Source organism: Conger conger, chromosome 7, assembly GCF_963514075.1.
Source record: "Conger conger chromosome 7, fConCon1.1, whole genome shotgun sequence".
Taxonomy (NCBI): Eukaryota; Metazoa; Chordata; class Actinopteri; order Anguilliformes; family Congridae; genus Conger; species Conger conger.
In genome coordinates, this window is record NC_083766.1 from 45,455,759 (window position 1) to 45,471,555 (window position 15,797).

Sequence of the window (15,797 nt, forward strand, 5' to 3'; positions counted from 1 at the left end):
TATTATTTTCAGGTTGTCCTAAAAAATGTGATCCAAGTGACTTTGACCGTGGAATGATTGTTGGTAGTGGACATGGTGGTTTGATTATCTCAGAAACTACTGATCTCCTGAGGTTTTCACTCACAACTCTCTGCAAGAGTTTGCAGAGGATGGTGTGAAAAACAAAAAACATCCAGTGAGTAGCAGTTACATTACATTACATTATTGGCATTTGGCAGACGCTCTTATCCAGAGTGACGTACAACAAAGTGCATACCCATAACCAGGGATAAGTTTGCTGAAAGACCCTAGAGGGAAGTACAATTTCAACTGCTACCTGTACAACAAAGATAAGGACGAGGGCCAATTTTTTTTCCTATCCAGGTCTTTTTTTTTTTGAACAAAGAAACAAACAGCAAAAGTGACCAAAGTTAACTATCCAAACACTGCTTACCTTCTGTGGGCAGAAACACGTTGCTAATGAGAGAGGTCAGAGGAGAAGGACCAGACTTTTCAAAGCTGACAGGAAGGTGACAGTAACCAAAATAACTCCACATTACAACAGCAGTGGTATGCAGAACAGCATCTCTAAACACACAACACGTCAAACCTCTTAAGTGGAAAGACTACAGCAGCAGAAGACTTGATAAAGTAATTCTAATAAATACCTTATAAAGTGCTCACTGAGTGTAGATATAAGAACATATATGAGTGGAAGACGCGTCGTAGGGCACAATGATTCCTGCCTTCCCTACTAGTTCCTGGGGGCCAGTTCTCTCGTTGCGTGTCTCAAAGTGGACACATTTCCAATGTACCAGAATGCACCAAACCTGCAGCTATACCTGGAAGAGTTTTGCAAGCTAACAACTGCACTGGATAGGATTCCATGGAGTACAACAAACATAGACATAAACATAAGAAATGGTCATTGTTATTAGAGATGATGTAATTGTGTTTTTGAATAGTGAAGGTTAATCGAGATGATGTATGATGCTGACAAACTGTTGGCAACAGGTAGCTACTATAGAGGTGAAAAAAGGAGAACTACTTTATAACCTAACCACTCATACTCTTGCTTCTGCTTTGCATGATACTCGGAAGGAGATCACTGTTTTGCTCCAGCATTTGCTTGAAAAGGTACATTAATAAATAAATAAAAGTTTTAGTGGGACAGAACATGTACACAAGGATGGAGGAGAGGTGCTACAGTACTGGCTTGGCATTCAACATGGAGGTTGCAGCTTTGATAGGTGACCTTCTCAGGTCACACAATTTATAAATGCCAAACACTTGTACCAGGATGAGTACGGTCAGCAGTCCTTAAGGAGACGGAGCTGGCTCCCTGGCTGGTGATGGTGGTCAGTAAGCAGGGCTTGCCATGACAGTGAGACCATCTGGAGAGGGGTGTGAATTATCTTGCCCTGTAACCCTCCTGTGTGCTGCGTATAGTACATCACATCAATTTTTCACAGGACCAGTGCGCTGCTGTTGGTGGGTGGGTGCTATGCACCACTTCAACTGAGTCAGGACAGGCCCTGCCATAAAATATGGAACCGGACCTACAAATAGTATTACCTGAATCTCCTGGAGCAATAACAGTGCGAGCCAATGCTGCCTTGCCTAACCCTTCTTACTGCATTATCCTTACCTCGACCACTATCTGCTCTATTCTAGTTTCTCCTGATATCAGGAGAATTCTGTTCCAGCACTTGATAGCTGGGTGTTATGTTAATTTTTACTTTGAGTGACCTGTTCTGTTCTTATAGCAGTAAATAGTGGTAGTTGGGATGCTAACCCACCACCAATACAAAGTGGGTGAATAATAGGTTGCTTGTGCTGCTGTTCTGCATATTTTGCTTGCTACTGAAATTGCTTGCTGTTGCAATAGTTCTGCTCACCCTCCACCACCCCAGCTACCACCTGTTTCTGCTTCTTGGTGCTGGGAGGGGGGGGGGGTTCTTGTATTCTTCCTGTTTAATAGGAGTGATGTATTGTGGAATGTGTCTTTGTGTGTTTGCCTTGAATCCACTGCATGGTTGAGGGTGGGGGTGTATTTACAAGGATGGGGGGTGAATGTGGATAAGGGTGGGGTATGTGTAAGCGATGTATGGGTAATGATGTATGGTGGTGTGGTTTCCAATATGTGGGTGAGGGCCCACCATTAATTTCTCTGTAAAAAAAAATAAAAATCTGAAAATGTGTGTTGGGGTGTGGAGAGGGTGGGGACTGGGTATGTGTTGTCCCTTATTATCTGGGAATTCATTAAAGTGCACAGATTTGCATAGTTTCTGACTAACATTACCTGCCAAAACTTAATTATTGCAAAAAAAAAGAAAAAAAAAAGACAAAGATCAAGACAATATACACTGAGGTAACCACAATGTAAGGGGGAGCATGTAGGCTACTGGAAGAAACGGATGATAGTCTAGAGACCAGCATGGTTCAAGTCGTTAAAGGGACAATAGGATTTTTGTGTTAAAACATTGTTACAAGACCATTCATTTAATCCTTTTCTATTGTTGAAAAAGGCTCACTGACATGTTGACTCACCCTCTGCCTGTGTTTATAGTCCTTAAATTCTGGTTTCAAAATATACTGTTGACAGGCCGTGACCAAAACATTGCACAGCTATACAATAATTCAAGCTCATTGGTTGAAAATTGGTTCTAATTGGTTCTCCAGCTCCCTTTCACTGTGCATGTTGTGGTTTGATCGTGTTTGTTGCTGCAATTCGTCTCTTTACCGTTAGGAGTCCGAAGTTCCCTATTGTACCTTTAAGTTTGTTGCCATAGTGACTTCAGCGACAACATGGCTGCGGGAGATTCGTTGGAACACATATTCGCCTTTAACTTTCTTTCTTGTAAAACGTTTGCCTTTCAAGACAGAAATACTACAGAACTCTTGATGAAATGGTAATTACTTTTTAATTCATTTATCATTTCAGTGTTAATTGTGTAATCTTGCTAGCGGCTTTCACAGGGTAACTGTTCGCATGTTGGCTAAGGTTATAAAGTCGCGTTACTGTCCACTAGGACCTAGGCTAGGTCATGAAATTGAGTGAGATTTGGGAAAAGTGCATTTAATGTTAGAGAATTCCAGGCTTTTCGGGCTGACTGGGAACTAACATTCTATGCATTTAACATACTACTGTAGACTCATGGTGTTCCGAGCGAACACCTGCTCACGATAGGTGAAGCACAATTACTACAGATTTGCACTCTGTTATGCAGGCAAATTTATATTAAATAATTATCTGCTTAATCTCAACATTAATTACAAACGGACACTGTTTAAATAAAACGATGTGTATACATCCGTGAACAATAATAGCAGCTTCTCCACCACCCTGTCACAGGGGAGCACCATTAGCCTACCTTGTCACTGTACGCTGAGGCGGATCGCGTACGTGTCTAGTAACGTTAAGTTTTTATGAAAACGGAAGAATTTGAATTACACGCATACAAACCAAAGATGATCTGGAAGTAATTTATTTTTTATTCGTCACGAAAGTTTCACTGTTCACTGAACACCGCGAGTCTACCTTAAATGAATGCCTTTTAAGATGATTCATTTAATTTCCTATCCAGGTCTATGCTCGGGCGAATAACCGCTCAAGCCTTTAATTTTGATCAACCCTTCCATCTTTACAAAAAACATGAGTTTGTGTCGGTAAGTTAAGTGTACGGTTTGCAAGTCAGTAGGCTATAACCTAGCTTAATTATGTTTTGTGACAGCTTGCTGTACTAATTTGTACTTGCTTTCGAGTTTAGGATTTCTTCAAAGATCCCTGTGTTGTGTCCAATTTGAAAGTGATAGGAGCTACTGGATTATGGGAACCTTTGGGTATGTCGAAATGCTAACCCTCCTTAAGTAATTAATTCGTTTCGATAGATTCAATCATCTCAGAATTCTAAAATTGGACTGTCTTCAGAATGTGGCACCTTTCCGTTAGTGAATATAATGTGTTAGAGCGGGGATGGTGTAAACATTATGTTTGTTGTAACAGCATCAATTTCACCAATAAGGGGTGAGTTGTGGTAATGCGATCAGTAATGTCAAGACCCATATTCCCCACAGGAAACTTTATGTGAAATATTAGGTATTTGAAGCCAACATAAAAATGGCTACAAAAGTAATCTCATCTCATTTATTTTTTGTTTAGCAGTCAGTCACAATATTGTAGGTAAACCTACAGCAATAAACAATTTATCTAGTCAAATGTGATGCTTCAAATTCATGGTATTTTCAAACCCACAAGCCAAAATAGCTGACTGTGTAATAGCTAGTGCTGAGCGATTAACCAACATTTCGGTGTTTTTTCGGTGTTTAAATAATTAATCGATCGGAGTCGATTGGGCATTTGAATTGAATTAATTTGGTGGAATCCCTGAGTTCACCTGAAATTCATATCTATTTTTGATGACTAAATAGATCATTTATGCAAGTCATTTGCTGTCCATTAATATGCAGTCACAACATTGGAACCTTTGAAAATAGATGGAAAGTTTTAAAGCTCTTTTTATTTAATAAAGTTAGTATTCAACTTTTCAATTAAAATATTAAAATTTCAATTGTCATTATTTCATTTTATGTTCATTCGAAAACGATGATTCTTTTCAAAAACCGGATCGAAATCAAACTGAACTCAAAAAATGGAATGGAATAGGAAAAACAGACAGGTGTCTCAGGAGACACACTAAAGCACTCTTGTATTGACATGGGTAGTCAGCTGACATTCTCTCATGCGCGCGCGCACACACACAAACAATGTTAAAGCATATTGGCTTGGAAACAGGTTTTTAGAAATAAACCTGTTTTACATTTAAATATTACAAAGTACAATTTATTTTAGTTGAAACATATTTATTTTGAAAAGGGTGACATTCTGAGGGTGACATTCATTAAAGTGTAAATGTCATAGTGTGGGTCTGATTTAAGCAAAATTTCAGTTCCTGTTATATCCATCCCCAGCTAATGTGACAACTCACCCCAGTAGTGGGGTAGGTTGTAACAGTGTACATATTTGTATGACATGAACTCACACATTGAGACGGGTGCGTGGGGGTTGGACCCAAAATGCACGACTCAGAAACAATGGTTAGATAAAGTCCCGTAAGGGCTTTATTAGGGACGAATCCCAGAAGGGTAGTCAAAACAAGCAAAGTCCATACACATAGATCCAGCCAAACAAACAGTAAACAAACAAAAGGCACAGCGCCGAGGGAAGAGGCGAACTCGTAGTCGGTAGACGTGCAGGAAGAGCCGTCAGCGGGGCAGAAGTACAGGCGGACGGCAAGCAGAGTCGTAGTCGAGGGCGATGCGGAAGTCGAAACCATGAAACAATCAGCGAGGCAAAGGTACAAGAACGGTAGGTGAAAAACATACGATGGTCAAGGAAACAGAAATCAATAAACAATGGTCGGTAAAACAGGCTTGGATCGTAACGTGACTCAATCAGTAAATAATGCTTAAGAGTTGCGTTGATAAACTAGAGGCAGACAATTTCGCGAAGAACCGTAGTGCGACTGGGCTATAAATGCGGGCGTAGACAATTAGTTTAGAGAGCAGCAAGGAAATGAAAAACAAGTGCGATAGATGACAAGTCTAACAAGGTAATTAGTAATCGTTAGTAATAAACCTATCCTGCCCTAGCATTAGTAAATTAGTAAATGACATGCATGAGAAACGTAAGGTAACATGAACACATAATTAGTTTGTTAGTTCTACCCAATCCTGATCTAGCGTTAGTAGTTTTAGTAAATAGACAAATGGAAACAATTAGGGTGTGAATGACAGAAAGAGAGAGAGAAAAGGCGGAATGCAAGGTTTGCGGAAAGACATGTAAAAGTGTATGTTTAAACAGTAACCAGTCTACGTAACAATAAACATAAATCAAAACATAACACAAAACGAAACTAAGACGATAACCACTCAACATAACAAGGTAATATAATCGTAACGAAACATAACTAGACATGACGAGAAAATAAATCGTAACAAGAAATAAACTAAACAACATGACGAACCTAGACTAACATAATACATGATAAGACAATACGTGACTAAGACAAAATGAATAAACATAAAACATGGCAAGACAGACCTGAAACGTGACACACATTCTGATGATATTCTGGTGATATTATCGTAGATGTCTAAATGGCTAGTATTTGTAGCAGGCAATATGGGTAGCGTATATCCAAGTTTGAGAGCTCTAGCATAAGCATTCATTGAGTTATACATGTTGGATAATGTATAACTCAATACTATTCAATGTTTACAAACTCTGTTAAATGAATATGGACAGGAGTGCAACGATGTGTGATGTTCATTGTGTGTATCATAGTACTGATGCATTGTATTTGGACTGGTTAGGACATATCATCAGATGCATGTTATGTCTCTTCAAGACATTCACTAATTTCAGGAGTATTTCCTGAAACATGTTAACACACCTGAAAATTGGACTGTAGTGAATTGACTCTTTTGAATTCGCCTCACGTAATGTTTTGAGAAACGGATATGAAACTTCCGAGAGCTGTCTTGAAATTGTGTGAAGTATGTTGTGCATTGTGTGAAGAAACGTTGCTATCAGGAAACTCACCCCAGTATATTAATGTTCATCCTGTGGGATCGGTAATGTAGGCATACTATATGAAGACTGTTGAAATATGTGAATTATCAAAACAATTTAATATTTTCCCCCCTCCTTGCAGAAAGGAAAATAACTAATGTAACAGTGGAAATGGTGCCGTGCACAAAGATTTCCATGGATATGTTCGATCCCCTCTATTCCTGTGGGATCTTGAGTCCTACTGGTCACATCACCAAATGCTTTCATGAGCATTATGCAGACTTTGATGAGCTAAGAAAGGTGAGCTCTCACAAGGGAAGAAAATGTTTACAATTTGTGAGTCAATTTACCTTAACCCCTTAAGTCTGGGCTGGGCCAGTGAGGGTTTTTTTTCTTTTTTCAGCCTGCAGTTTTCAATCACTATGGTAACAGGATATACCGTTTGAAAGCGTTAAAACTCATGGCTCTATCTGTATAACCTATTTTAACATGCCATTGCTTTAGTGACACCAGTCACTTATTTTGTAACATGTGGGTGGTAAAACAAGTGTGGGGGTCCTCACCTTCTCTATATTTTGGAAATCTGCATTGTTTCAGTAATATTTGAAGTAATTCCCCGAAGGGGTTACCTTTCAGAAGATACCACGATTATGCCTGTAGTCAAAAGGGTTCAAGAATAGTAACAATTTTGGGTTAGTCATTGTTAAGCTTGTGTCAAGAAAAGGGGCGATACTTAAGGAGTTTAACAGTACAACATAAATAGCAATAACATAACATGACAGTGTACAAAGCATTATTCATTTTTTGCTCTTTTTCTGCTTAAAAGATGCTGATGATTGAGGACTCAGAAAACTATGAAATAATCAGTCAGGAAGATCGACAGGAATTTCTTTTCAGACTGTTCAAACACCTTTGCTTAGGAGGAGGACTTTGTCAGTACGAGGAAGTTGTCACTCCTTGTATTGAAACTGCAAGATTAATTTACAAGGACATGCTTAGGTAAGTGCAGCAAACAGATACCTCTCAATGAACAATATTGTTATTGTTGTTGCCTGTCTGGTGTGGGTTAATATCTCCTGTTGAAACATGACAATATCCAGAATCTGTCATGGTATTACATATATTCCTGGTTGTGTGCTAATGGTGCCTAATTAGACCTGAAATCAAGTGGAACTACACCTTATGCCTATACATATGCATAACTATATAACTAACTATATAACTACTATGTTTATTTGGACCGTCTGTGGCAGAACTGCTTTGTGTTATGGTACAACAGTAGAACAGACATTTTCAAGAACGTACCTGTCTCCAAAGTGCAAATAATATGGATAGACAATAAAAAAGAGTAACACAAGTTAAAAGAAACAATCAGGCGGCACCTGTTCAAAGTAATTTAATGCACAAAAGATATTGTTTGAAAATTGTGAACATGAATGTTATGTTTTAATTTCCAGTGTTCAGAAAGATCCGGAAACAAAAGAAATCAAAATTGTCTCAACAGTTCTGAAAGTCACAGCCTATGTAAGTAAAACCAGTACTCAGCACATATTAATTTTGTTATTATTATTATTTCTTTTTTTACACTTTTCATTTTTCATTAAGTCAATGTATCATGTTATTTTGTATGAAGTATACACTTGCTCTCATATTAATGGCTACACTTTAAATCTGATACATCATTATTCTGATTCATTATTCTGATTCCGTTTGCAGAACTCTGTGTACTCAGTTCTTGCACATCTTCCTAAACTTTTTCGGTTTCCTTTGTATTTTCCTGTTCTCTTTCCATAGTCCATTCTGTTCTGCCTGTTCATTATTTTCACCTGTGTCTCCACCTTCCACTCCTTATATGTATTTCCTTCCTGACTCTTGTCATTAGTTTCACTTCTTGTGGCTAGTTCATCTTATCCTGCACCTTACCCTGTACATGTTATTTTCCTGCCCCATGTTCTAGCCTCCGCTTCCCCATTTCATGCACCTGTGTGGTGTCCTGTTTTCGTTATGTTTAGAATCTCCTGTTTATGACCTGCCTGGCTTATTTGTATTTTTATTATGGATTACATTTCGTACTTCTGCTCGTTTGGACTGCCTTCCCTTTTTTTTTAAACTTTTGCCTGCCTTTTGTTTATGCACCTAATTACCTCTGATTACCCTGTCTGCCTGGATATCAACCATTGCCTGCCCTCTGTCCATTCTTTATTAAAGCCTGCCTTTTTTCACCTCATCCTGAATCTGCTCTTGGTTCGTCTGGAGAAGAAAAGCAGCATATAATAAACAACATGCATAATGATCCATTCAAACATACAGGAAAATTACTTTTTTTATTTAGGAATCTATTTTCTTATGAAAACCACAGGTGCCAATAATTTTGGGGCACTGTTTAAGATCAATGGCACAATCAATGGCACAATTAATTCAAGTACCAGAAAATCTTGGCAATCTGGTTGCCTCTGCTCGGAAACTGAGAATTTGTCATAGGTATATTGTCCTGCAGGACAATAACTCCAAGCATACATCAAAATCCACACAGAAATGGTTTAGTAAAAACAACAGTCTCCAAATTTAAATCCCATGAAAGACCTGTGGTATAAACCGAAGAGCGGGGTATCCCAAGGAAATCAATCATTCTGAAAAGTTGTCCATGTAGGCATGGTCAAGAATCCATCCAAATGTGTTCTCTAACCTTATTACAAATTATCAGAAAATAATTTCATTGCCAGGGGTGTTTGCACAAAGCATTAAACCAGGGATGCCAATAATTGTGTTTTTTGGGAAATACATTTTTATTTGAAAAAAGTAAGACTTTGGTTGATTCCATTGAATCATTAGTAAAGCACACTACTTTAAGCATGTTGGAAAATAAATCTTAAAAATGTCAATAACTATTCATTTTTAGCGTACAGCACTTTGTGCATATCTATCAGCCCACTGTAGTTGTGTGCGTGTGTGTTTGTGTGTGCATGCGGGTATGTTTATCAAACATAAAAGTGACCCTTTTTCCTTTTAATTCTCTTAGGATGACTCAGGATTGTGCTACCCATCAGAAAAGGATGATGAGCAGACCTTTGCTTACTTAATTGTTGACCCTTACAAACGGAATGTGTATGTCCTGTACCATTCCTATGGAGTTCCTATGGAGTGTCTCCCACACTGAGCTGATGCAATAAATCATTTGGGGAAAGAGAAAGAGGCATTCCAGTACACATAATGAACAAGCAACAACTCTAGTCATTGTTTGTAAATTGTTGTGGCCTATAATCTATGAATTATTCATGAACTTGTTCCCACTACTCTCTATCTTAAAGTATTGACATTTCTTTAATTTGTTCATAAAAGATGATGGAATGGTCCCGTCACCCTGCCCTCACCGTGCGCATCATTTATGGTCCATTTCCTTATCTATATTATGTTGTCTTAAATAGTGAGTTTAGGTGATACGTTGGATATCTGGGCCTGAATCTGCATGGTGTGTGTATGTGTGTGGATTTGCACAGTTGAGTGTAGCGTTTTTTTTATAAGTAAAGTGTGGATGCACAAATGAAACATGGCGTGTGAATCATCAGTGCAAACCAGCAAAAAGGTGAACAAAGGACATCCAGCCGCTCAGCCTGGTGCAGGAGGAGAACAAATAAAAGAGTGAGCCTCCCCAGAAAGCCATGGGATGACCTTTTATTACCCTCCAGCCAGTTGCTTACAATTGAAAATTACCGCACCATGGAAGACTCCTGAAGAAAACAAAAGTAAACACAACAAACCGAAAAGGGAGCAAGGGACATGAACATGGTGTTTGTGCTGGTTTGTGTGCCCCTCAGTACATTCCCTTTGCATCCATCTCATGTCAGGTTTGGATCACTGCCATCTACTGTACAGGATGACATGATTGTTGTAAGGATAGGACAGCAAGATATTAATATTAAAAGACCTTCAGCTTGCTAATAAAAGGTGATGTGTTGTTTGCTTCGACAGGTACTTTAGCATTTACATAGGCTTTGTCAATCATTCAGTTACCCCTTGGGTGTCAGCTGTTTTCCCAGGATTCAAACTCAGAACTCAATAATGGCTTTAAATACATTGTACAAAAACTTCCCTCAAGCATTGTTTTTCAAATTGAACAACTGCAGTCACAATATATGTGACCCGTTCTATCATAATTAGTTGTAAGTCGCGATGGCTAATTTCACATAAATCAATGTTTATGTAAAAAAAAAATCATTTTGGCAGTTTCACATAACTCTTGCAACCTCTGTAGCTGTTTTTTCTCATGGTTTGGTGGCACTCAAAATGAAAAATGAAATGGGACACAACTGATATCTGGAGTAGAGAAATAACTTTAATAACTAAAACTCAAAAAACATTTGTTGGGCCAATATCACTGATTTTGATCACATAGGTCACATATCACAACACATGAAAACTCATGTGTTGTGTCACAACTCATGTCTCAACTGCACACCATTATCATTTGTACATTTCATAGAAGGAGCATAAGGCCAGAAAAGCATGGCCACCTGGTCCCTGGCCAGAAGCCACGTAGCCTATATTCTACTAAATAGACTAATAGAATAAAGAATGTCAATTATTGTGTAATTATTACTGGTGGGTTTTCACTTCCTCTCAGCAGTGTCTCCAATGAAAATTATATCACTCCCAACTTAAAGCTGCTCACAGAAAAATATTACATGTAAGCCAGTTTTCCTGATGTCTAAACGTAACAAGGAAAAAACAGAATAGCAGTAGAAAAATCCGGTTTCATTTGGAACTCTGACATTTAAAAGTAGAAAAAAACAGGACAATTCGTGTCCCGGGAAAGAATCGTCATTTTCTGGGACAGTTGTTCAAAAAAGAGAACAATCCTGGGAAAACCAGAACGTGTGGCAACCCTACTAAGAACTGAAACCTTGTTAGCATCAGCACTGAGTCTCAGATCATTAGCTATCTTAGGTAGAGTGGTCTATGTGCTGTGTTTAGATCTAAAACCTGACTGGAACTTCTCTAAAGTATCTCAATAGTATGTTTTCATTCAGGAAGATGGTACGTTAAGTATCTTGCTCATGAACAATAAATTGAATAGGTATGTAGTTTAGGACACTAGAATCTAAATTTGAAAGTGGTTCAACAACTTCAGTTTTAAAAGCCTTGGGAATTCATCTCCATTGATGAATTGACTGACCTTTAGAGCAGTTGTATAGACACTCTTAACAAACTTTTTTTTTTTAAATGCTGTCAGCAGGGACAATGAATACAAGTGAGCCTATTCCAGTACATGCCGAAACAAGAACACTACCTCCACCATGTTTGACAGATGAGGTGGTATGCTTTGGATCATTTGGAGCTGTTCCTTTTTTTCTCCACATTTTTAGCTCTTTTAGCTCTGGTACAGGTTGATCTTTGTCTCATCTCTCCAACAGATGAGAACAGAACTTGCTAACTGTAACCAGGCCACATGTATTTTGTGTCCAGCCAAGATCTGTTAAATATTATCTCCATCTCCCTGATTCCCCCTCTGGTTGCCACAAGGTGCATCTACGTCAGGACAAATAGAGGTAGAGAGGCAATAGGGAGTGCTACAACATAGTAGGGGAGACCGAGGTTGGTTGTCTCACGGGTTGGTTGTCACAGTGCTTATTACAGCCACACTATAGGGCGCTGTGACATGATGTTGATATTAACTTTTAGCCCTGACATCCTCTTCATTTTGCACTAGCCATTTTTTGGAACACACACAAAACATTGAGGTGAGGAGATATTTTATCATTTTTATGGGTCAGAGTAATTTTTCATGTTGGTGTTGTTTTTGTATTAACTGCTTGTTTGTTATTAGTCATTTGAAAATAAAACACTTTTTAAAAAGTCAAAGGTACGTAGCTTTTGATGAGTCATCTTTTAGCTAGCAAGCTAAAGCTATGTGGGAGCTAGCTTAACATGTTTGTTAAGAGGTCAGTTGGGGATGGTTGTCTCACTGCTCTGGGGGTTGGTTATCACATGTGACAACCAACCCCTAAAGTTTGAGAAATTACTTTTTCAGCTGAGGATATGCAGACAGTGATATTTTTTGTGTTTTTTGTTGGTAGAATGGTCAGGAACTTCAAGAGAAAGACAGACAGGGGAAGTACGCCAGCAGATGTTATGCTTTTGGCTGTGAGGCAGGTGAAGCTAGCAGACAAGAGCATACGTAGCACAGCTAAAGACTTCAATATTAACTACAGGACATTGACCCGTTACTGCCAGAAAATGTCCAGTGATGACATAGAGGGCAGGGCTACCACTCCATCAGTGCCAGTTGGCTACATAAAAAATTGCCAGATTTTCAGCAATGACCAAGAGAAGCAGCTAAAAGATTATGTCTTAAGGGCCTCTGATATCTACTACGGTCTTGCACCCAAAGAAGTCCGTGGTCTGGCTTTCCAATTTGCGGTGTCACAGAACATCACGATTCCACAGTCCTGGAGTGACACTAGTCGAGCCAGTACGGACTGGTTCCGTGGCTTTTTGGATGAAGGAGGAACATTTTGTGGACTTCTTGAAGCATTTTGTCAACCACACAAAATGTTCCAAGGAGAAGCCCTCCCTGTTGCTTTTAGACGATCACGGGTCACATCTCTCTGTGGTGGGCCTTGACTATGCCAAAGAAAATGGTGTGGTCATCCTTTCATTCCATCCACACTGCTCACACAAGCTTCAGCCCCTTGACAGGTCAGTGTATGGACCTTTCAAGAAACATGTCAGCTCTGCCTGTGACACCTGGATGCTGCAGAATCCAGGAAGACCATGTCAATTTATGACATCCCAGGTATTGTAACCATTGCCTACCCACTGGCTGCAACCCCTACCAACATCCAGTCAGGCTTCAGGGTAACTGGCATCTACCCATTTAACAGGGATGTCTTTGAGGAGTATGAGTTTGCCCCATCTTTTGTAACGGATCGGCCCCTGGCTCCTCCCACCTCCACTGTGCCACAGCAGGCCCTAGCTCCTCCCACCCTTACCAGCATGCAGCAGTCCCTGGCTCCTCCCACCTCCACCGGGTCACAGCAGGGCCTAGCCCCGCCCACCGCCACCGGACTACAGCAGGCCCTAGCTCCTCCCTCCTCCACAAGCATGCAGCAGCCCCTGGCTAATGGCGCGTTCCATTTACCTCGGAAGTCGGAAGTCGGAGCTGGGAATGACGTCACACCCGAGTTGACAACTCGGATAACCAAGATGGACGCCTCCAGTGCTATTGTTGCTATCGTTGTAGCCATTGTTAGCAATACCAGTTGAAAACACCACGTTACACGGTATTCTATACATACAAACACCGTAGTAACATGTCCACAGATAGACGTTGGACAGTACTACGTATACCACTTATTTAATTACACAAAAACAAAACAGAAGTGCTAAATAATACATTACGAGAGATTTTATTAACCGTTGATGCACGGAGCAGCCATCTTGGATTTCTAACTCGGGGTTACTCGGTCCTTCCGACTTTCCCAGTCGGAAATCCCACCTCAGGGGGCGTTCCAGTTGAAATGTCTGACTGGGAACTAGGAAATTCCGACTTCCCAGTACAAATGGAACGCACCATAATACCACCTCCACCGGGGTACAGCAGGCCTTGGCTCAGGCCACCGCTTCAACCAGTTTGCCAACGCCAGAAGTTATCCGACCATTTCCAAAGGCTGGTCCAAGGAAACTGGTCCAGCAAAGGCGAAAACGCAGGAGTGCTGTTCTAACTGATACTCCTGTTAAAGCACAGATTGAAAATGAAAAAAGGTCTGCCGATGCTAAAAAGAGAATTATATAAAAAGAAGAAAGAAGAAAGCCAAGAAGACAAGGTCAGAGGAAGAGTCCTCTGATGAAGATGAATGTTTCTGCCTGGTCTGTATTGAGCCATACACCAATAGCAAGTCCCGGGAAGTATGGCTTAGATGTGCTTGCTGCCAGGCTCACAGAGATTGCACCCCTGGCAATCCAGGGGTGTACATTTGTCAGAACTGTGACTCATGTGACTCTGAGTGAAGCACAGGGTTTTCTAGACACATCGTACTGAAAAGGGAGAGAAGCTGAGTTTTATATTGTTTTTGTTCTCAGGTGTTTGTGCACATAATAGCCTACCTTTATTCATTGTTGTTTCATTACCCTACCTGTTAGAAAATATTGGATATGTATGCTACCTTTTAAGGCGGTGTGTCTTTTGTTCTTTGCATGCTGTTTGTTGTTGCCCAATTAGGCAACTTGTTCATTATGATTTATTTGAAAACAGTGTCTTTCACAAAGAGATTTTTTAGCACTGCAAATGATTTCATTTTACTTCTCATTACAGAAGATAATTCCAATAATTCACCTCCATAAATCGTATTGTTTAAACAGAAGGGGCATTGATGACAACTATTATAGAGGTGGTATTCATTTCAAAACTTTCTAGCTTAAAAAACAAAAAAGTTACACATCTTCTTTTAAGATCCAAATTTATCACTGAAACCCTATTGAACCTCCATAGGGACAACCGACCCTGTGATGGAGTTGGTTGTCACATTGTGTCTTTCATGGTGAATTACTTCTTGTTGGAATAAGAAATAAAAAGGATACCAATTTCAAGCCAAGACCTTAAGCTTTCATTTCATATAAGAATTACTGTTAAAAGTTTTTTTGAAGATGAGAAATTCATACATGAGTAAAATGTGTGACAATCATCCCCGGTCTCCTCTATATTTGCAATTATGGTTTAACGCCCCGCGTCGCGCGTCAAATGTCCAGGTTTTTCACAAATCAAATGTGGCAACCCTAGTTAGAGCGACCCTACGTCTCTGTTGTTGTGTAGGGGCTGGCAATGCAAACATATTTAGTAGGTGTCGGTCCACCCATCAATCCTGCTAGGGAAAATAACGAGCTATCATTAGCTAGCTAGCTAACGTTAGATCAATGAAGTTAGTTAATGTTAAAATACTGAAATGGCAAGGCCCGTTTTGAGTCACTTAGCAAACGTTAACTAGCTAAAGTTAACGTTACCTTAACGTTAGATAATGTGTCCGTTTGATGGCTAGATTTGATGGCTAAATTTCTACTTATACATTTTATACAGTCTATGCTTATAACCAATAGCATAGCCATATAACCAAACAACACAGAAGGTGCTGTTATGATTGGTGTCCGCCATGTTTACAGTTAGTTCGTAATGAACGCCTTAAATCGGCTTGGGTTTTTTAATTGAAGTCAATGGGAGGAAAGCCCTTCCGCTTTCCGCAGACATTCTTCA

At 39.7% G+C, this 15,797-nt stretch overlaps 1 protein-coding gene across 1 annotated transcript; it reads left to right on the top strand.

Moving 5' to 3' along the window:
- Positions 1 to 2,774: 2,774 nt before the first annotated feature.
- On the top strand, positions 2,775 to 10,393 carry cfap300 (cilia and flagella associated protein 300). Its single transcript, XM_061250355.1, has 7 exons — positions 2,775 to 2,891; positions 3,567 to 3,648; positions 3,750 to 3,822; positions 6,696 to 6,853; positions 7,380 to 7,552; positions 8,011 to 8,077; positions 9,573 to 10,393. Exons 1-7 carry the CDS (start codon positions 2,788 to 2,790, stop codon positions 9,708 to 9,710), a joined length of 795 nt encoding a protein of 264 aa, XP_061106339.1. The 5' UTR covers positions 2,775 to 2,787; the 3' UTR covers positions 9,711 to 10,393.
- Positions 10,394 to 15,797: the final 5,404 nt, after the last annotated feature.